Source organism: Microcebus murinus, chromosome 21 (genome assembly GCF_040939455.1).
Source record: "Microcebus murinus isolate Inina chromosome 21, M.murinus_Inina_mat1.0, whole genome shotgun sequence".
In the NCBI taxonomy this organism is placed as follows: domain Eukaryota; kingdom Metazoa; phylum Chordata; class Mammalia; order Primates; family Cheirogaleidae; genus Microcebus; species Microcebus murinus.
This window is the reverse complement of record NC_134124.1, coordinates 8,392,440-8,416,676: the sequence shown is the minus strand read 5'-3', so window position 1 is coordinate 8,416,676 and position 24,237 is coordinate 8,392,440. Positions and strand designations below refer to the sequence as shown.

The following is a 24,237-nucleotide window of genomic DNA, read 5'->3' as shown; positions in this document are numbered from 1 at the left end:
TACTAGCTAAACTTGAGAGAAAGACATTGATTATCTGCATTTGATAATATGTTATTATTAGAACATGGGTAGGCAATATTAATGTCACTTTTCTTTCTTTCCCCTTTTCTCTTTTAAGCCTGGCAATGACACCCATCAACATAATTAGGTCCCATGAGCACTGGCATAGACTAAAGATTTTGAAAGCCCTGATTAGAATACACTTTTAAAAATAATTTTATATATTTAAAATATTACTATAACTGTTAAAAGAAATTATTAAGTAGAATCCCAAGATCCTCATCCTAAGCGTTTCAAAATTCAACATACTGGCCGGGCGCGGTGGCTCACGCCTGTAATCCTAGCTCTCTGGGAGGCCGAGGCGGGCGGATTGCTCGAGGTCAGGAGTTCAAAACCAGCCCGAGCAAGAGCGAGACCCCGTCTCTACTATAAACAGAAAGAAATTAATTGGCCAACTAATATATATACAAAAAAAAAATTAGCCGGGCATGGTGGTGCATGCCTGTAGTCCCAGCTACTTGGGAGGCTGAGGCAGGAGGATCGCTTGAGCCCAGGAGTTTGAGGTTGCTGTGAGCTAGGCTGACGCCACGGCACTCACTCTAGCCTGGACAACAAAGCGAGACTCTGTCTCAAAAAAAAAAAAAAAAAAAAAAAAAAAAAAAAAATTCAACATACTAATACAATTCCTGAAATAAAAGGTGTAAAAAACTACCAATTTTATTTTCCTCCCTATAAATTCATTCATTCGGTTTTGAACAATACAATTACATTTGGGGACATGGTTGATAAAACAATGCTACATCTTTATAATGTATTTGTAGTATTTTATGTCCTAAAATTAATAATGTACATCCTATAACATATAACACTTGCCCGAAGTATCTGATCACTAAATCCTTCTTTTAAAATAGGAATCAAATTTGTATGTGCTATATACTTAATTTTTTGAATATTGGATTTATTAATATAGACAATATTTGTTCAAGACAAATGTTAGGATATAAATTATTTCTGAGTTTTTCCCTTCATAAACACAGAAAATTATTTTCCAAGGCTACAAACTTAGATATTGTGTAGTTTAACATTTCTTTTTATGTTCTTGGGAACAGCTAGAATAAATTATATAGGAATTATCCCTTGAAACTTTGATAAAATTCACTCATAAATCTATTTGGACCCCTTACCTTCATTGGATGTATAATATTAAACTACTGATTCAATTTGTAATATACGGTTATTGTTCTATTGAGGTTTCCTATTCTAGAGTCAATTTTGATAATTTATATAGGTACTGCAATAATCAGTATTCCTTTTATCTGAGTATTCAAATTTACTGATTGTTCATAACTGCCCTATGAATTTTACAGATTTCTACTATATCAAATAGTTGTAAGTCACTTTAAGGTTACACTGTTTATTTGTGCTTTCCCCCTTAAAAAAATCTGTCTCAGGCCAGGCATGGTGCCTCATGCCTGTAATCCTAGCACTTTGGGAGACCGAGGTGGGCGGATTGCTCGAGGTCAGGAGTTCAAAACCAGCCTGAGCAAGAGCGAGACCCCGTCCCTACTATAAATAGAAATAAATTAATTGGCCAACTAATATATATAGAAAAAATTAGCTGGGCATGGTGGTGCATGCCTATAGTCCCAGCTACTCGGGAGGCTAAGGCAGAAGGACTGCTTGAGCCCAGGAGTTTGAGGATGCTGTGAGCTAGGCTGACTGCACGCCACTCATTCTAGCCTGGGCAACAAAGCGAGACTCTGTCTCAAAAAAAAAAAAAAAAGGCCGGGCGTGGTGGCTCACGCTTGTAATCCTAGCACTCTGGGAGGCCGAGGCAGGCGGATTGCTCAAGGTTAGGAGTTCAAAACCAGCCTGAGCGAGACCCTGTCTCTACTATAAAAATAGAAAGAAATTAATTGGCCAACTAATATATATATATAAAAAAATTAGCCGGGCATGGTGGCGCGTGCCTGTAGTCCCAGCTACTCAGGAGGCTGAGGCAGGAGGATTGCTTGAGCCCAGGAGTTTGAGGTTGCTGTGAGCTAGGCTGACGCCACGGCACTCACTCTAGCCTGGGCAACAAAAGCGAGACTCTGTCTCAAAAAAAAAAAAAAAAAAACCTGTCTGGCGTATTTTATCTATTTTTAGTAGTCTTGTTTTTTTAAAAAAAATCAACTTTTAATTTTACTCTTCATTCTATATTTTCTTTCTTATCTCTTTCATTGTTTTCTATTGTATTAATTTTTTTTTTTTTTTTTTTTGAGACAGAGTCTCACTTTGTTGTCCAGGCTAGAGTGAGTGCCGTGGCGTCAGCCTTGCTCACAGCAACCTCAAACTCCTGGGCTCAAGCGATCCTCCTGCCTCAGCCTCCCGAGTAGCTGGGACTACAGGCATGTGCCACCATGCCCGGCTAATTTTTTATATATATATATCAGTTGGCCAATTAATTTCTTTCTATTTATAGTAGAGACGGGGTCTCGCTCTTGCTCAGGCTGGTATTGAACTCCTGACCTTGAGCAATCCGCCCGCCTCGGCCTCCCAGAGAGCTAGGATTACAGGCGTGAGCCACAGCGCCCGGCCATATTGTATTAATTTTTTTCCCCAAAATATTAAGGAGGTACAAATGTTTTAGGTTACATGGACCACTTCTGTAATGCTTGAGTCCTGACTATAGGTATGCCTGTCACCCAATAGTGTTCATAGTATCCATTATGTAGGTTTTTCCCCCCATCCCCCTCACCCCTGTTCCTCTGATTGATTTCCACTGAGTTTTACTTCCCTCTGTGCACATGTATGCTCATCAGTTAGTTCCAATTTAATAGTGAGTGCATGTGGTGTTTGCTTTTCCTTTTTTTTTTTGATACAGAGTCTTTCTCTGTCACCCCAGGTAGAGTGCAGTGGCATTATCATAGCACACTGCAACGTGAAACTCCTGGGTGATCCTCCTGCCTCAGCCTCCTGAGTAGCTGGCACTACTGGGGGGCACCAGCATGCCCAGCTAATTTTTTTTCTTCTATTTTTAGTAGAGACAGGGTCTCACTCTTGCTCAAGCTGGTCCTGAACTCCTGAGCTCAAGCAATCCTCCCTCCTTGGCCTCCCAGAGTGCTAGGATTACAGGCGTGAGCCACGGCACCCAGCCTGTTTTTCTATTCTTGAGATAATTCACTTAGGAGAATGGTCTTCAGTCCACCCACATTGCTGCAAAAGGTATTAATTCATCTTTTTTATTGCTGAATAGTACTCTATGGTATCATATACCACATTTTATTAATCCACTCAAACTAATGGGCACTTGGGTTGATTCCACATCTTCACAATTGTGAATTGTGCTACAATAAACATTTGAGTGCAGGTGTCTTTTTAAGAAAAGTCTTCTTTAGCTTTGGGAAAATACCCAATAGTGGGATGGCTGGATCAAATGTTAGGTCTACTTTTAGTTCTTTGAGGAATCTCCATACTGTTCTCCCTAAAAGTTGTACTAATTTGCAGTCCCACCAACAGTGTATAAGCATTCCTTTCTCTCTGCATCCATGCCAGCATCTATTGTTTTTGGACTTTTCAATAAAAGCCATTCTGATTGGGATAAGGAGATATCTCATTGTGGTTTTAATTTGCATTTCCCTAATGATTAATGACGGGCATTTTTTCATACATTTATTTTCATACGTTTATTTCATACATTTGTCTTTCTTCTTTTGAGAAGCTTCTGTTTATGTCTTTTGCCCAATTTTTAATAGGGATGTTTGGTTTCTTCTTGAGGATTTGCTTGAGTTCTTTGTATATTCTGGTTATTAGCCTTTATTGGATGTGTAACTCATGAGTATTTTCTCCCATTCTGTAGGTTGTCTATTTGTTCTGTTGATTGTTTCCTTAGGTGTACAGAAGCTTTTTAGTTTAATCAAATGCCATTTATTTATTGTATTAACTTTTGCTTTTATCTTTATTATTTCCTCTTTCCTTTGTGCTGTTGTCCTCTTATTAGCTTTAATTTTTTGCATTTTAATATATTTACATATAGGGCTATAATTTTCCTTCTTTTTATTTATTTATTTTTTGAGACAGTGTCTCGCTTTGTTGCCCAGGCTAGAGTGAGTGCCATAGTGTCAGCCTAGCTCACAGCAACCTCAAACTCCTGGGCTCAAGCGATCCTGCTGCCTCAGCCTCCCAAGTAGCTGGGACTACAGGCATGCGCCACCATGCCCGGCTAATTTTTTCTATATATATCAGTTGGCCAATTAGTTTCTTTCTATTTTTAGTAGAGACGGGGGTCTCGCTCTTGCTCAGGCTGGTTTCGAACTCCTGACGTTGAGCAATCTGCCCACCTTGGCCTCCCAGAGTGCTAGGATTACAGGCGTGAGCCACCGCACCCGGCTTGTAATTTTCCTTCTAAGAACCACTTTAACTGTATTCTCCTCACCCCTCCACTAAGTTTTGGAGTGTAGTGTTTTTCTAGTAATTCAGTTTCTACTTTGTAATTTGTATTGGATGCCTCTAACGTCCTGAATTATGCATATGTATTTTTCTCCAATTTCCAAATGTAAAGGCTTAAAAAAGATTTTATTGCTGATTTGTTATTTTAAAGCAATAGAGATTAGAGAATGCAGCCCATATGATAAGGAGTTTAGGAGTTTCTCAGGACTTTTCTGAGGCCTAAAACATGGACAATTTTTATAAACATTCCATTTATTAGAAAAGAATATACAGTATATTTATTGGAAGCAGAATGCTAGCTCTCTGTAAGAGACAATTTAATTTTTCTATTTTTAATGATTGTTTTATTTGATGTACCAGTGTCATAGAGAAGTGTGTGAAAAAATTCCACCACTACAAATGCAGATCTGGCCATTTTCCTTGTAATTTTGCAGTTTTCTATTTTATTGGGAAGATAAATTATTAGTTACTGATTAGTAACTGATTATTATGTTAGTTGGAGGAGTACTTCTAAAAATGCTTTCAGTTTAAAATTTCATTTTGTCTGATCAATATTACCTTACATAACTTTGTCCATCATGCTGTCAACCTTTTCCTGTCATTTTGCTTTAGGTTTGTCTACTGCAAACAGCATTTGCTAGATTCTGATTGTGAATCTAATTTCAAAACCTTATGTCCTTTAACAATGGAGTTTTTTAATAGCTTTATATTTGTTATGATTACTGATATATTTTTCTAAAATTAATCTTTTAAAAGTTATTCAGTACTTTCTCTTCCTCCTTCTGAACAACAAAAGGATTCCAGAATAGCTTTTTAATCCCCTAATATCTTTTTGAATTTTATGCTATTGTCTAGAATTTTAGTAGTACTAAAACTTTAGTCTTAAATATTAAAAAACCTAAAATTTAGGTTTTTAAACTCAAATATTTCTATTGGTAATTTTTTGCTTACTGTAGTTTCTTGTATCCCATACCTTCCTCAATTTTCTTTTTGTTTCTTTTTATTTTAATTTTATTCTTTTTTTATTAAAAATATTTTTTCAATTTTTTTTTTGTAACCAATGAAAGTATGTGTTTTGCTGGAGTCAATTTTCTTCTTATTGATGTATGTATCTTCTAGCATTTCTTTTGGCAAGAGTCTAACAGTGGTAAGCTCTTTCATTCTTTGTAGATTTGAAAATATGCTTATTATTCCCTCTCAGGAATGGTAGTTGAGTAAAGAATTCAACTACTGTTGAATTTTATTACAATTTTATCACAACTACTGTGTGATTTTATCTTGGTATTTTGAGAACATTACTTCCTATTTTTTTCTGTGATTTATTATTGATGAGACTATCAAAAATTTTATGGTTGCTCATTTGTAGGTAATGTATTTTCCCTCTCTGGTAGCTTTTGAGATATTTTTCTTTACCCTTAAAATTCTACATTTCATTTGTTCTGCTTAGTGACTGATACGAGTTTTCAGTCAAGGGTTTATGTCTGGCTTCAATTCTAGAAAATTATCCATTATTATCTCTTCTCTCCCTTCCATTTCTATCCTCTCCTTCAGGAATTTCCAATAGATGCATGGTGGAGCTTCTTAATCTAGCTTCTTTTTCTCAATTTCTCTTTCATATTTTCTATCTCTTTATTTTACACTATATTGTATTATTTCTTGTTTTATTGCCTCATTCGTTAATTCATTCACTAACTTATTCAACTGTGTCTAATATACTGTTTTACCCTAAATATTGAGTTTTTCCCCTCAAACCTTATTTTATACCCTGCTCTTCACTCGGTCTTAGTCAGAAGGCCAAGAAGCTGTACCTACCTATTCTTTATAATTATCAGCTTTTGTTTTATTATCTCACATTGTTTTATGGATGTTGGTCATAGTTTAAAATAAATGTTTAGAATTCTCAGGATTAACGTATTTTATTTCAATTTCAAGTAATGTAATCAGTTACATTACTGTCCTTGCTATCTATATCAATTTGCTAATTTCTAACTGTACTCTGGACAGTTGCTCCAGGTTTTTCCCATCTTAATTCACAAGTAGGACAATATTATCCTGGTTCCTTGCTTTATTCAAGTAGACTAAATCTACTGGCCTGCTCTATGTGAAACGCATTCAGTCTGATTCTCCTACACAATTTGAAATCCCAGCCCCTACTGCCCATTTTTTTAGCCTTAATTCTCCTTGGAAGTATATCTTCAGCTTGATTTCTAGTCCACAGAGATCTTTAATCTTGTTTCTGGCAGGCACAACTACATATTTTTAGATTCATTTTTCTCCCATATTTTATTTATAATTTCTATATACTTGAAATGGTATGTCAGAGAGGTTTCCAAATGTACTAAAAGTGACTTTACCTTCTTGACTAGAAGTCATTTGTACTTATATTTAAACAACCTTGAGATACCTGAAAAGAACTCATTCAATACACAATAATCTACAAAGAAAGAACTTGGCCTTTTTCTAAAAAAAAAAAGTATTATTAGGAGTTTTGTATATTTTACAGGTAGGTAGTTTTAGACAAAAAATTGACAAGTTTCCCAGTTTTGACTAGTAAAATTTAAAAATATGCATGTATGCTATTCCTTAATAAAAAGTTAACATTAAAAAGTGAGAAGTGGCCGGGCGCTGTGGCTCACGCCTGTAATCCTAGCTCTTGGGAGGCCGAGGCGGGCGGATTGCTCAAGGTCAGGAGTTCAAAACCAGCCTGAGCAAGAGCGAGACCCTGTCTCTACTATAAATAGAAAGAAATTAATTGGCCAACTGATATATATATATAAAAAATTAGCCGGGCATGGTGGCGCATGCCTGTAGTCCCAGCTACCCGGGAGGCTGAGGCAGAAGGATCACTCGAGCCCAGGAGTTTGAGGTTGCTGTGAGCTAGGCTGACGCCACGGCACTCACTCTAGCCTGGGCAACAAAGCGAGACTCTGTCTGAAAAAAAAAAAAAAAAAAAAAAGTGAGAAGTCAGCCAGGCACATGTGTAATCCTAGCACTTTGGGAGGCTGAGGCAGGAGAATCACATTAGCTCATGAGTTCAAGACCAGCCTGAGCAAAACTGAAACCCTATTTCTACTAAAAAATTAAAAAAATTAGCCAGGCATGGTGGCATGTGCTTGTAGTCCTAGCTACTTGGAAGGCTGAGGCAGGAGGATTCCTTGAGCCCAGGAGTTGGAAGTTGCAGTGAGCTATGATGATGCCACTGCACTCTATCTCAGGCAACAGAGACCCTGGGCTGGGAGCAATGGCTCATGCCTGTATTCCTAGCACTCTGGGAGGCTGAGGCGGGAGGATCGCTCAAGGTCAGGAGTTCAAAACCAGCCTGAGCAAGAACAAGACCCCCTCTCTACTAAAAATAGAAATTAATTGACCAATTAAAAATATATAGAAAAAACTTAGCCCAGCATGGTGGCGCATGCCTGTAGTCCCAGCTACTCAGGAGGCTGAGGCAGGAGGATCACTTGAGCCCAGGAGTTTGCCATGGCACACCACCCTGGGCAACACAGTGAGACTCTGTCTAAAAAAGAAAAAAGAGAGAGAGAGAGAGAGAAAGACTCTGACTCCAAAAAACAAAAAAAGTTGAGAGGTCACATTTAAACTTGTTTTTTTTTTTTTTTTTTTTTATCACGAGACAGGGTCTTGCTTTGTTGCCCAGGCTAGAGTGCAGTGGCATGATCACAGCTCACTGCAACCTCAAATTCCTGGGTTCAAGTAATCCTCCTGCTTCAGCTTCTAGAGAAGCTGCGACTACAGATGTGAGCTACCATGCCTGACTGATTTTTCTATTTTTTGCAGAGACAGAATCTCGCTCTTGTTCAGGTTGGTCTCAAACTCCTGGCTTCATGCAATCCTCCCACCTTGACCTCCTCCCAGAGTACTAGGATTACAAGCATGAGCCACCATACCTGGCCTCCATATTTAAAGTTTATTAAGCTAAGCTAATCACTAACAAGTGAAATATATTGACAAGTATTAGCTTATTAAGTATGAAATGTCCGATTTCCTTAAGTACTAAGTTTGACAGTTGATCTCTCAGACGTGTCACTTTGATGCTTCTTGTTTTATTTTTATTGTAAAGGCACGTCATCATTCTTTCAAATACACGGTTTGGCTTGTGGTTATCTTTCAATTTTTTTTTAGAGCAATTTTTGCAAAACCATGGATAAGTAAAAAATTTGTGTTATTTTCAAATATGAGTTCTGTCATGGAACCAATGCTGTGCAGACAGTTCAAAATATCAACAAAGTGTTTGGGAAGGATGTGGCTAACGAACACACAGTATATCAATGATTTGAGAAGTTCAGTTCTGGTAAGCCACATGGGTGACCTGAGACCGAGGTGAATAATGATGAGCTGAGAGCTGTAGTAGAAGCAAATCCATCTCAACCTATGCATGAATTAGCTGCAAGGTTTGACATTACTATTCCAACTATACTGGGCCATCTCAAACAAATGAGCAAGATAAAGAAACTGAATAGATAGGTACCACATGAATTACACAAGTGTCAGGAGAGAAATTGTCTCTAAGTTTGCCTTTCTTTGCTGTCAAACATAAAAGTGAACCATTCTACACCATATTGTTACATGTAATTAAAAATGGATTCTTTTGACAATCTCAAATATGCGGCACAATAGTTGGATAAAGATGAAGTGCCAAAACACGGTCTAAAACAGACTATTCATTAAAAAAAAAAGCTAATGGTATCTGTTTGGTGCTCCAGTGTTGGTTTTATCTACTACGGCTTCATGAAACCTGGACAATCAATTACAGTGGATGTCTACTGTAATCAACTGGACAAAATGATGAGGATGCTTATGATTAAGAAGGCCAATCCTCTTGCAAGATAATGCTCAACCACAAATAACAGCTGCTCAAAAACTACAGAGGCTGGACTTAAAAACTCTGTCATCCACCATATTCACCAGACCTTGCACTAACAGACTACCACTTCCTCCAGGCTTTGGACTACTTCCTGCAAGGAAAAGTATTCAATTCTCAACAAATTGTGGAAAACACCTTTTGTGATTTCATCACCACTTATTCTCCAGAATTTCTTTGCTGCTGGCATAAATAAGCTATTGTTAAGATGGCAAAACTATGCTGACAGTTTAGGTGCCAACTTTGAGTAACTGTACTGCTTCGTGTTTGAGATATAATAAACTACACTTTTGATTCAAAATCGGACATTTCATATTTAATGATCTTATACGATAATTAAAGCTCATAAGCTCCCTAACGACTTATTTATGAAAAGTACACTGCAAAATTCTGCTTCCAATGAATGAGCACTATGAGAAAAAAAGGTGGAACTATTTTTTCTGTTTGGCTTTAGATAACAAAACTTAATTTTAAATGAAATTAATTTTCTTTAAAATAAGTTGATTTCCCTTAAAATCACAGACACAGAGTACCCAAGAAATACATTTAAGAATTATCACTATATCACAGAGGCAGTGTCTCTTGGAGTTGGAGGAAGGACATTCTCTAGAGAAAATGACAAATCATCGGGAAAGAGAAGGAGACTATTTTATACCGTATATATTAGAGGATTCTGATACTTTCCCAATGGGGGGTATGTTCTTCCAACCCACCACTGTGTTTCAATTACCTTATTGATCTATTATTACTGATTGGAATCATATCTCTCAGGAGAACTGAGATAGCCAAAAGATTAAGAGGCACTATCCTAAGGCCTGTGTCTAGCACATTTTCTACAAACTATAAGTAACTGAGAGAAAACCAAATTATAAGTTTGGATGGAAGAAGAATTATAAAACAAAGATGGAAAATGAACACAACTCAACAACAATGCAGAATAATCTGTATAGATTCTAGCAATGTCTCAAAGTGTGAAGTAGGGAGAACTTGTCCTCAGAAAATCCTGGGATGTCAATGCAGACTCCCCATTTCAGATCTACTAAATCAGAACCTCTATTTATTTTAGAAAATCCAAAATTTGAGACTTGCAGCTAGAGAGACAGATTTACAATCACATTTCCTCTAACAAATCCAGGAAGAAGTACTTTATCTGAAATAACACTCAGCTTTACATTCTTGATAGGAGCCTACGAATATGCAAACTGAGTAAAAGCTCACATTTTCACATAATATTTTATGAAATAAATTTATATACTTAGTTCAAAATAGAATGAATATAACAGCTTCTCATTCAGTAAGCCAAGAATGAAGATATTTAATAAGCATCATGATTAAGAATGGCTTGGTATTAAGAAATGTATTTTAGATGGCTGAAGTTATTTGTGATCCAATCACAATTTATCCCTAATTTAAAAATCAAGAACTGCTCCTGAGTTTAAACAAATATCTCTGAATTACAATCTATATTAAATCTGTTTGACTTTTAAAACTACCAGGCACAATTTCATACATTGTTTTCCAAAAGAAATGTTTCCTCTGAACAAATATTCACCTTCTTAAAAATCAATTTCAGGCCAGGTAGGGTGGCTCATGTCTGTAATCCTAGCACTCTGGGAGCCTGAGGTGGGAGGATCGCTTGAGGTCAGGAGTTTAAGAGCAGCCTGAGCAAGAGCGAGGCCCAATCTCTACCAAAAACAGAAAAAATTAGGTGGTGGTGATGGTGCGCACCTGTAGTCCCAGCTACTCAGGAGGCTGAGGCAGGAGGATCACTTGGGCCCAGGAGTTTGAGGTTGCAGTGAGTTATGATGACGCCACTGCACTCTACCTGGGGCAACAGAGTGAGACTCTCTCAAAAAAAAAACACAAAAAAACAAACAAAAAAACAATTTCAGAATGAGATAATATGAGACAATTTTAAGAAGAACATTTTAAACTTTTAGTTTATATAAACTAGGGAATGAAGAATATATAGTAAAGGTTTCACTAATTTTTTTTGTTTATTTGAGGATTATATAAAAACAGTTCAATATATCATCCTAAATATGAGGTTCAGATTTTTGATGAACAAAGTTGAACGCAAAGGACTTTATAATTGAGACTTTCTCCGTAGGGTATCCTAACTCTCCCAATAAAGGAGAATGCAAAAGATCTATGTGACTAAGAAAATCTATTTTCACCTAAGAGACTTCTTTAGGAATACCATTTAGAAAGTTCACTAAAGAAATAAACTACTAGTAATATAAATCTCTTTTTATTAGGACTTCTTAATCTTTTTTAATTGAAGAATATTTCCTTTGTCACCCAGCAGGGTCCTGGAACATGTTGACTGGAATTCAGATATCCAAAGTTCTGGTTACCTACAACATCTATTTTTTATGTAGTAGCTTACAAGCATCAAAGGCCACCCTCACCTGATGCTTGGCCGGATCTATGCCCTCCAAAATAGTCTTCATGTCCTCCTGCTTGTCCTGTGAAAGGAAAAAGAAGAACTCACGGATCTTATTCCAAAAACAAAAATCACACTTGGCCATGAAGACCTTGTGACTGGTACTTCAGATGCTGGGCTTTGTTAACTCAGGATCTTCAACTAAAAAGATTCTCATCTTTTGAGACCATAATCTCATGAGCAGAGTATGAATAATTTTTTAGGGTGTGATAATGTGATTCTCTACCAATAAAACTTCAACATAAACCTTAGTATATGCAGAAATAACTCTGCTGAATTATTTGAACTCATGCCTTTGTTTCAAAATAAAATAAAAGCCATAAAAACATGAGCAACATTTAAAAATATCTATCCAAGGAAAATAATGAAATCAAGAGATTTGGGAATATCAGAAGTTGGAGGCGGGGAGGAAAATACTATAAGATAAATAGTTACGTAGTTTTTCCCCCCATTATAAATGTACTTAGTGCTCATGTTTTACAACTTAAACAAGAACCTTAAAAGAACTTGAGAGATGGAATATGTGGATTTTCTCCGTATCCAGACTTGACAGAGAGAAACTATCTGATGGTGAGACATAGATACAATTGAGGAAACAGTGACAAGCTTTCTAGTCATTGACCAGAGTCAACTAAGTCTCCAGATAAAAGTAATCTGATCTAGAGAAGGCTTCACTCTAAGTCACTCCAATTTCCTACCTAAGTGATGTGCTTACCCTAAGGGGATACATAATCCCCTATGGTATAGGTTCAGCAAGAAAGTATCCAGAGACAACTACATGATTCGAAGAAGCTGACTATTAAGACTCACTTCCTTTCCCTGCCACCCACTCACCCATATTATTTTCAACAGCAAACCCCATTTAAATATGAATTATAACCACAAAGTATTCAACATGGAACCTATCAAGAAGCTCCTACCAAAGCAGTAACAGAATAAAATTTTAGTCAAATATTCCCCTATTCTTTCAAATAAAGAGAACATGGACTCTTTAAATAAATAGCTAAACAAAGTGATACAACAACAAGAGATTTAAAAGTTAGTTGGAAGAGTAGAAGAAACAGGTTGAGCATACCTAATCCCCAAATCTGAAATGCTCCAAAATCTAAAACTTTTTGAGTGCCAACATGATGCTCACAGGAAATGCTCACTGAAGCATTTCAGATTTTGGATTTTCAGATTAGGGATGCTCAACCAGTATATATTCTGCAAATATTCCAAAATCCAAAATCCGAAACCCTCCTGGTTTCAAGCATTGCAGATAAGGGATACTCAACCTGTAATAATGAAACCATGAAAACCACACTGGAAACAGCATCAAGTATACAGAAAAAAATAGTGACCTGGATGATAAACTTCAGAAAGAAACTACAGGGGAAAACGACAAAGAAAAGAAAGGTATTAGACAAAGATAATATAAACATGATACATATGAATACTAAATACCCCAAAGAAAGATAAGGGAATAGAAAAAGAAGTATTCAAAGATATAACAGATGGAAACTTTCCTTGGGGGTGGGGATTAGGGGGAGGAAGAGATGAGACCTAAAATCTTCACACTGAAAGCATTCCCTGCTCTTTAGAAAAAACTGATATAACCAACATAAGACACATCCTGGTAAAATCACAGATGTGTAAGTTTCATGAAAAAAATCTTATGATAATCCAGGCAGAAAAGAGTCACATATAATAGAGAATAGTCCAGCAGGCTTTGGTAATACTCAGTTCCAGAAGATAGCAATATAAAGGATTTAGACTTTTGAGGGGAAAAAACAAGTAATTCAATAATTTTATAAATGGCTACATTTATTTATAAATACAACATACAGTATTCTCAAAAATGCACATCATTGTGAACTCCTTTTTTGAGGAGAATAAATTCAAATCAAAATACCAGTACTAACCAGCCAAAAGATGGGTCAAGTCAAGGAACTCAGGAGTTAAGAAGCTATATAATGTGAATAAATAGTAAGATAAACACTGAATCTACTTCAATATAATGTGGATATATATATTTAAGTTTAAAAAACTGTGAGAAATAGGGTAATAAAACAGAATGTAAATGTTAAATATAAATGAGAATATTAAAATAACACATAAAAGTTCTATGGTGGAAGATACATTAATCTCTTTGTCTTTCAGAATGTGGTCAATGCTGTCTGAATATTTGATTTTTTAAAATCAATTTGATTTTTAAAGAAATTTGAAAATATTTCAAAATTTGCATTTGTAAATGATGTCTCAACACTCTTCCAGAAAGTAACTTTATTCCTGTGTTTTCTATAGTTCACTAAAGCTTTGAGAGCAACAAAATAGGGCTACTTGAAACACAATGAGAACATTTTTTTTACATAATGCAAACATTGGGACTATGATCAGAGATTAGAAAATTAAATTGTTTTGCCAACCCCCAGAAAACAGAAGGAAGGAAGGAAGGAAGGAAGCAAAAGAGAGAAAGAAGAAATCTATTCATGTTTGTGAGAATGTGGGGTATCAGAAGGTCTCAATTGTTAATAAGGGTATAGACTGGTTCAACATTTTTGAACAGTTTGGCAATAGTTATCAAAATTTCAAACACAGACCCCCTGATAACCAGCAATTTCACTTCCAGGAATTTATCCCTATAGATACATTCACAAAAGTAGCAAAGATATATAAATTTGCTTAACAATATTTACTGCAGTATCATTTAATACTTAAAACCTGTTACCTATTCAGACACTTTTGAGTGGATAAATGGTTAATAAATTATATAGAACACTGTCTACCTGTGAAAAAGAATGAGAAATCTATTGAAGCTGACATAGACGGATATTATATTACATATATAATATGTATATGTAATATATTTGTGTGTGTTTGAATGTATAGAATGTCCAGAAAGATATACGACATATTACTTATATTTTTAAAAAAATCTTATAAAAGTGGGCCTGGTGTACATTTTCTATTTTTTAAGATTTAATATAGAAAACAACCTGCTCCTTAAAATATTTTTCTGTATCTTAAGGGAAGTCCATATCAAATCTCATTTAAAAGGAAATAAATTCCAGGAATAAGAACCAGAGAGTGCTAATGTATCCGTGTCCCAAGCACCTAGTTTCCAAATGCTCAGTAATTCTAGAAAAATGCCCGATATAGTTCATTCAGTCAGTAAAATAATGTTCCAGGAAAACAAAGGTCAGAAAGCTTACTTTATGGTTAGTAATGAAAGTCAGTTATAGACAGACTATTATATGTTTAAAGGAACCAATTTCTTCATCAGTGCAAAAGAGCTTCAATTTTTATTAAAAAGTTAAAAATAATAAACCTTTAAAAGCCATGGTCAACACCATAGAGAAAACCAGTATAGTAAAAACAAAAACTCTGTTTCAGTAAGGAATGATATAAAAAATTAAACACTGATAAGAATGTTTCTTTCAATGTATGTGACTTTCATCACACACACATATAATACCATATCTCTGGAAAGATAAAAGAAACAAACAATATCTATTGCCCATGGGGAGGGAAACCAGGTGCCCAGGAGATACTTTTATACTTTGTGAATTTTGAGCCATGTAAATGTATGACCTATTTAAAAATAAGAAAAAAATATTTGTGTGAAGTAATTACGAACTTTTGTTATTTTAGATAAAAATTTAACCACAATAATGAGGCACAGGACTATTTCTCAATATGGCAAAGACTCCACAATTAGCAACACTGTATGGTAGGTATGGTCCCTACCATACTTCTTCAGATTGATTCCATTTATTTTCTCTGATCTACTTCTTCTAAAGCAGATTCATTAAGAACATAAAGATAGAAACCAAGTTCTATCTCATGGCCTTGAGTATCTTAATCCCTATACTACCCTAGGTGGTAAACATCTGAAAGTAAAATGGCATTCTAAATTCCTTGTTTTTCATTGAACATTGCTTGAAAACCAAAACTGAAAAAGGAGTCCTAAACAAAGAAAATTTTGAGATGTTTGAAGGCACATATAATAAGAACAGGATATAAACACAAGTTTATTCTGCTGATTATTGTAATAATCTTTAACTGCAGGGGAAAAAAGAATAAATTTATAACTGAATAATTCCCAAAATAACTGGAAAAAGTATATTGTTTTGCAAAAATTTTTCTCTTTTCTTTTAAAGGACATCTTAGCTTCAGAAGAAAAACTATATTGTTAACTAACCTTAATATTCCATAAGAGAAGAAGAAATTGTTTAATCAAAGAAAATCTTCCTACTTCTTTGATAATATTTAAGTAGGATAAAATACTGAGAGAAAAAACACTTAGGACAGAAGAGATTTAGCATTATAATGCCAGATTATTCTTTTTTGGGATAGCCTTAGGCAACTGTATACTTTCGGGATTAAAAACTTTTAAGGGCCAGCCAGTGACTCAAGCCTGTAATCTTAGCACTCTGGGAGGCCAAGATGGGTGGATTGCTCAAGGTCAGAAGTTCGAAACCAGCCAGAGCAAGAGCCAGACCTCGTATCTACTATAAATAGAAATAAATTAATTGGCCAACTAAACATATATGGAAAAAATTAGCCAGGCATAGTGGCGCATGTCTGTAGTCCCAGCTACTTGGGAGGCTGAGGCAGCAGGATTACTTGAGCCCAGGACTTTGAGGTTGCTGTGAGTTAGGCTGACGCCATGACACTCACTCTAGCCTGGGCAACAAAGCGAGACTCTGTCTCAAAAAAAAAAAACCAGGCCAGGTGCGGTGGCTTACGCCTGTAATCCTAGCACTCTGGGAGGCCGAGGCGGGCGGATTGCTCAAGGTCAGGAGTTCAAAACCAGCCTGAGCAAGAGCGAGACCTGTCTCTACTATAAATAGAAAGAAATTAATTGGCCAACTAAAATATATATAGAAAAAATTAGCCAGGCATGGTGGCGCATGCCTGTAGTCCCAGCTACTCGGGAGGCTGAGACAGAAGGATTACTTGAGCCCAGGAGTCTGAGGTTGCTGTGAGCTAGGCCGATGCCACGGCACTCACTCTAGCCTGGGCAACAAAGTGAGACTCTGTCTAAAAAAAAAAACCAAAAAACTTTTTAAGTATTAAAATAAACTATAAAGTACTTTATAATAGCTAATAAGCTAAATCTGCTAAGTTTTCATTAAAAATAACCCCCAAATAATGTTTGGTGTCATTTATGATGCATCTAGGATATACAAAGATTTTAAGAGAGAAAATAATGTATATAACATGTCACCACTGTAAGTAATGATAACTGATATCTTAAAAATTAATTTCTTTGAGGATCTCATAGCACTTTATACATCCTTGGGCTAACAAAGCACTCAAGATCATCAAATCCATCTAATACCTCCAGACATATAGTTGGATTAATTTGTTCTTTAAAAATCATGAAATTAGATTTCTGCAGCCAGGTCATTAAAGATCACCTGGTCCAAAACCCTCATAAAAATTGGAAAAGGAAGAGGAGGAGGAAAAGGAAGAACAACAACAAAAGAAGCCTAGGGAATTTAAATAATTTGCCCAAGGATACTCAGCAGAGACAAAGTAAGAATCCAAGTTTCATATCTCCCAGCACAGGAAAAGGCACTTTCTACTATACTGTATTGCTTCCTTCTAAATCCTAAATTACAAATAGTCCATAAGATATTATTAAATTTCATTTTACAGATAAGAATAGTGTGGCAAGTATTTGCTTATAAATCAGTAATGTGATGGCCATGATAAAAATTTAGGTGCCTTTTCTAATGTTCAGTGGCATCAGTGCTTTCTAAATAGCTAAGTGTAGACTTTGTCACTCATGAGACCTCCAATTCAGATATAGGATTACAGAATGTCTTTCTTCCACAGGCATTTCTTCCTTTTAGTAGATTTACTTTTGAATAGCAATATAGGCCTATAAAATGCTAAGTTGAATCATAAAATTTCTTTATATGAACATAACTAGAATGTATTTGCTTTCTCTAATATCTAAGTTAGTTGTTTGCTATGGGAAATGTTTTTTATTTAAAAAAAAATTTTCTTTTTAGAGACTGGGTCTCACTGTCTGTCAGCCAGGCTAGAGTGCAGTGGCACAATCACAGCTCATTGTAACCTCGGACACCTGGGCTCAAGCGATCCTCCCACTTCAGCTTCCCAAGTAGCTAGGACCACAGGCATGCACCAGTACACACTGTTAATTTTTAAAATATTTTGTAGAGACAGGATTTTGCTTGCTATGTTATCCAGGCTGGCCTTGAACTCCTGGCCTCAAGTGATCCTCCAGCCTCAGCCTCCCAAAGTGCTGGCATGAACCACGGCACCTAACCCATTATGGGAAATCTGAGTTCAGAACCTACTGATCAATTATACTATGGTATACCTCTTCCTTTTCCAGAAATGAAAGGCCAAGGAGCTGAAGACAAGTAAGGAATACTTATTTACCTAATTTATATATTGCTCTTTCTCTCATTCCAGCTTATTGGCATACACATGTGAAGAAAATCTGACAGATGACAAATATTCTTTCTAATTTAACACATACATTAAAGTTTTTAATGCTGAAATTAACATGTCATGATGAAGAGATTCTACCATCTTTACAAATGGTTTAAAAACCACAAACATTCACCAAATCAAAATCTCTAACATGTTAGCCATCACACTGTTGCCCCCTAAATAAACATAAGTATAGCAGCACTATCCTTAGGGCCTTTGGAAGCTCTGACTTGATGCAGTTGCCTTTCATTGACAAGAAACATGTCTATAACAATGAAATGGTTGGGCATGGATACCAGGAAAATATGGACATCAAAGTACGTCAAAATTGAAAGCAAGCAAGAGAAAGAAAGAAAGAGTTTTATAATCCAAATTATACTGTTGAACAGTTAACTATACAAGTTCCCCCCCTTGAATTAATAGTGAAAGGGGAATTGGAAGACTGTGGTCAAGCCATAAGTGCTCTGGCTGAAGTTAAGTATAGAGAGGAAAACAAATATGAAATATTAAAATTGTATTCTGATCTAAAGACCAATAATTGGGGAAAACATCCTGGAGTAATATAGGACACTAGAGTCATGGCTCAAAGACTATGGGAGTTGGTCAATTAAGTTTTTAAATCATGTTTACTGGTTATTTCTGGTAAAGTAGTTAAGTAACAATTTTGTAAGGACACTAACAATATGAAAAATCCTTTTGAGAGAAACAACAGTGGTTTTCAAGGACTTTAAAAAATATATATCTTTTAGATCCTAGTACTACAGAATGCTAATATATTTTAACAAAAACTTTCCTACAAGAGTTTACACCATATTATACCTGGAGTCACAACAAATACCAAAAACAAACCGGAGCCTAATAAACAAAGATGCTATGCAGAGAAAGGACAGATAACAAACAGTCTTTATTTCAGTATACAATCATTCCCATTATAGTAGTTAATAAGAGATACACATAGCAGAAAGATATAGATTCATCTGTTCAAGTCTCTCTGCTTTTAGTGTAAGCTCTATGCTTATAGAGTAGTCAAAATGATTCTGCATATTAAGGAGGATGGACTTTCAAAAAACTTTGGAATTAATGGACATTTTAGTCCATTTAATTTTTTTATTTTCAAAATGAACATTTTAAGTGGCTGATTTAATAATACTAGTCTAAAATTTTTAAATAATAGGATTTTATTTAAATTTAGGCAATTATTAAGCAGATAGACAAGCTATATAAGAATGAACAAAAATATAATCCACATTCTCTAAATATAATGGATATTCAATGTGTTCAAAATGGTTTCAAAACTAGAGAAAATGAAGTTTCAAAATAACTGTTTCAAAAATATAATTTAGAATATGCACATATTTTGAAGATTTACCTGAAAATGTTCAAGTATGTCCTCTGTTCTGGCTGTGAATTTTTTAAAAGCAACAAATAAAATTTACAGATTTCCTTTAAAAACTAAGTTCTAAACTATTCCTACTACACATTTAGAATGAAAAGTCCTAAAACATTTGTATCATCTCAGGAAACAATAGCAGAAAACCAAATTGTTGCATTAAAATATTTTAAACCATAATTAATAACCTAATGGCTTCTAGTCCAGAATTTTTTTTTTTTTTTTTGAGATAGAGTCTCACTTTGTTGCCCAGGCTAGAGTGCCATGGTGTCAGCCTAGCTCACAGCAACCTCAAACTCCTGGCTCAAGCTATCCTACTGCCTCAGCCTCCCGAGTAGCTGGGACTACAGGCATGCGCCATCATGCCTGGCTAATTTTTTCTATATATATTAGTTGGCCAATCAATTTCTTTCTATTTATAGTAGAGACGGGGTCTCACTCTTGCTCAGGTTGGTTTCAAACTCCTGACCTCGAGCAATCCACCCCCCTCGGCCTCCCAGAGTGCTAGGATTACAGGCGTGAGCCACCGTGCCCGGCCAAGTCCAGAATAGTTTAAAGAATGGGAAATAGTTTTTAATTTCCTTCAAAAGGAAAAATATAATATCAAAACCTTCAATATCTGGCAAAAGTTAAGCTCTAAAATCTAACAAAGCATAGAGGCTGGTCCAGATTGTGTTTCAAAGATTGACTTGCATATACTAATTTAAAACTGAGGGTAAAAATAGTTCCCAAAAACCTTTGGCTTCATAGGTTCACAAAAAAATGTATATATATATTTTAACTCAGAGAATTAGCAAACTAAACATCAAGAACAGACCTATGGATAGGATGCCAGGAAATACATCTCCACTGCATGTAATGAGAGTGGAGTCTTCCATTGGTAAACCACTGGAGGAAATTACTATAGCCCAAAACAGATACCAGGAGGTGGCAGCAAAGAATGGAGAACAAGATGGTACTGCCTTATAAGGTAAAGCTAGTAAAAATTATCAGTGACTTTTTCTAAAGACTCGGGGACTAAGCTGCCTGCTTTATAACTCTCTGATGCTTCCTATTTCTGACTAGGACTTTTTCTTTCCTCTAGCCTATAGTAAAGCCTGAAATTATAAAATTTAATCATAACTTTTAAATATCAAAATTGTTATACGTTCCCAAACTTTCTATATTTTCTTTTTTTTTTTTTTGAGACAGAGTCTCGCTTGTTGACCAGGCTAGAGTGAGTGCCGTGGCGTCAGCCTAGCTCACAGCAACCTCAAACTCCTGGGCTCAAGCAATCCTTCTGCCTCAGCCTCCTGAGTAGCTGGGACTACAGGCATGCGCCACCATGCCCAGCTAATTTTATATATATATTAGTTGGCCAATTAATTTCTTTCTACTTATAGTAGAGACGGGGTCTTGCTCTTGCTCAGGCTGGTTTCGAACTCCTGACCTTGAGCAATCCGCCCGCCTCAGCCTCCCAGAGTGCTAGGATTACAGGCGTGAGCCACCGCGCCCGGCTATATTTTCTTTTATTTTAAATTTTTTTAGGAGAGGGGTCTCACTATGTTGCTTAGGCTGGAGTATAGTGGCTATTCACACTGCAGCTTTGAACTCATGGGCTCAAGCGATCCTCCCACCTCAGCCTCCCCAGTAGCTGGGACTACAGGCCATCCCCAGCATTTCCACATTTTTTATGAAGAACAGTATGGCCTTTTATAATCAGGAAAAGAATATTAAAATTTAGATCTCTCTCCACACATAGCCAAAACATGCATGGCATAGGCAATATTTTTTTTAAATTGCTCTCCAAGTCTATCAGCAACATACTTTAAAAAGTTAAAATCAATATATAAAATAATTCAAAAGAAAAGGAAAAGACTATGCACATGAAATTATTAAATCTAACAGTATTTGTAATAGTGAAAATTGAAAAGTAAGTCAAAAGTCTAATAATTAAGTGAATGATTATGCTTTATCAACTTGATGAAATATTGTGCAAGGGTCATTAGAGACTAGGTATCAATATAGAAAAGATAATGATAGAACACACGATGGAAAAAATAGAAAACAACTGTATTATACACTACGACTATAATTATATGTAAATATGAATGCAAAATTAGATTGCAAAATAGAAAAGTAAATAATTGTTAAAATAATAGCATTACCTTTGCACATGATAATTAAGATATGGATTTATCTGAGCCATTTTTAACCTTACATTTTGAATGTAAATAATTATGGTAAATCCAAATAGTTCTATCTGTTCATTCAATGCAATTCTTCTAAGGAACTAAATCATTAATACTCTATTTATCCAATTCCAGAAGACTATAAAAATATTTAATAACAGATTTTTAACTCAGTCAAAATCAGTATGATTTTTCTGTACATTAGGGTACATTTAACAAATAGTTCCTCTTTTTCCTATTTAGCCTTCTTAGAACTCTCAACAGGTTAAGATAGTGACTTTGCTGTAGAAAATGAAAGAAGAAAGAGAGGCTCCAGATAAAAATTCAAGGGATAAGAGTATTAAACTTTGCTTATAATATCTAAGCTTTTATGCTCTATTCTGTTTTATTTCAAGTGATGAAATACTTTAATTTCTTTTATAGATGATCCAAAGCAACTCTCAAAAAGGAAAAATGATATAGAAATAAGTCAAAAGATTGACATCTACCTATCTGTCCTAATTCTAAGACAAAACAAAGTACAGCTATCAGAAATTTTAACTGACAGAGCAGATCTTAATTAGTAAGAATGGTAATGTTATTATTATAATATTTAATATTAAATCATTAGTAGAAATGATATAATTTCTATTATCAGTAGAAATGATAATAAATGGCATAATCAAACTATGCATTTATTTTAGTCAATATTTATTTTCCAACAATGTTCTCAGGATTGGAATATTGAGAAGGTCTGTTATTGGAAAGAATTTAAAAAGCAATACTTACACAGTTTTTTCTAAATAACTAAAACTAATAAAGCTAATTTTCTACAACATTTATAGCTGAGTATGTCTAATATAGTTTTTTAAGAAATATATAGGACAATTCTGGGAGAAACTCTAGAAAACAGGTTAAAGCACTCTCACAAAATAAAAATTAGTCAACAGCACACATTTTGGCAAGAAACATAACCCTTTGAGTGGAACCATAGTGTAAGGATTACTGTAAATATGAACCTGCCATCTCATCTAATTTGAAATTATGAAAAGCCAAAATAGAAAATACTAAAAGAACAGAAAAAGAATAGAATTTGTAATAATGTTATTAGAAAGATGATTAAAAATAATAGCTTTGTTTTTATATCTAATCAGAGAAACAACAGAAACCACTCAAAGTGGTGATGGATATACTAATCACCCTAATTTGATCAACACACATTGTATACATGTATCAAAATAACAATTTGTACCCCATAAATATGTTCAAGTATTATGTGTCAATTAAAATAATACTAAAATCACTCAAAGTGATCTGACATATTATTCTATTCTATGAACACATCATTGACATTAAAATATGTCTAATAAAGGGCAGTTTAAAAAGTATAGAAATATCAAAAGGGGTGGAATAAAAGGAAGAAACAAACTAATAATTTACCTGGGAAGAGAATATGCCCTATTCAACTCGAAGTATTTTCAAATACATTAAGTATTAATACATGCAACAACTAGAACAAATACCCAAGCTTTTTTTTAAGTTATTATATATAAAGTATGCAAATTAATGATCTTTACTAGTGTTTTCTAAACATTAAGTATGAATGAATATTAACATTCAGGAGAAAATATTTGAAATTAAAAATATCTTACTAAATCAGCCCCTGCTTGAAGTAAAACATCTGCAACATCCGTATGTCCGTTTTCACAAGCATAGGTTAAGGCTGTGTCTCCTGTTGCTGTTGTAGCATGCACATTAGCGCCTAGCAAACAAAACAAATCATACATTTACTTTGAGAACTGTAAAATTATATCAGCTAGTCCAATTATGCAATCTGGTGAAACTGAAAAGTTTAAAATGTGAAAATATAAAATTCAATTTAAATATCCTAACTTCCCTTTAAATATGCTTTATAAAAATACTTTTACCCACATAGAAAAGAACTAAACCGTATGATTTTAAAAGACAGCATAATCTGCCTATACATCACTACACTAGTAAGATATACCCTAAGGAGTAAAACAACTGCAAAAACAAAAATTAAGTAGTTTTTAGAAATCATATCGGCATTTGTGTTGGTTTGTATTCTGAGGCACTTCTATGGATATTGTAGTATAAGTCAAATGAGTAATCATTTGGTGAAAACAGAAATTTTAGCATGATTAAGAGAAAACACAGATATAAGATTATTGAGCTTAAGTAAAAACCCTGTGGCTATGAATTAGAAATACTGACATAATTCATGATGTATTTTATCTATAAGAAAAATACAGGGCTTCTGCTCATGTGAGTGTAGGTCATCCTATAAAAAAAAAAAGAAGAAAAATACAGGGCTGGGTGCAGTGGCTCATGCCTGTAATCCCAGCAATCTGGGAGGCCGAGGCAGGAGGATCACTCAAGGTCAGGAGTTTGAAACCAGCCCGAATAAGAGCAAGACCCCATCTCTACTAAAAAATAGAAAGAATTAATTGCCCAACTAAAAATATATAGA

General features: G+C 35.1%; 1 protein-coding gene across 14 annotated transcripts in view; it reads right to left on the bottom strand.

Annotated features, from left to right (window-relative positions):
* ANKHD1 (ankyrin repeat and KH domain containing 1) overlaps window positions 1–24,237 on the bottom strand; it is a 142,426-nt gene that overhangs the window by 63,514 nt on the left and 54,675 nt on the right. For 8 of the 14 annotated variants that reach the window (XM_012748869.2, XM_012748872.2, XM_012748874.2 and 5 more), the window contains exons 10-11: window positions 23,399–23,508; window positions 11,719–11,775 (exon numbers count right to left, since the gene is read on the bottom strand). In XM_012748869.2, coding sequence (XP_012604323.1) covers window positions 11,719–11,775; window positions 23,399–23,508 — 167 coding nt within the window. Of the gene's footprint in view, window positions 1–8,027; window positions 11,776–23,398; window positions 23,509–24,237 lie in introns of those variants that run through there. The other 6 variants (XM_012748873.2, XM_075996126.1, XM_012748882.2 and 3 more) reach the window with 2 other exon arrangements.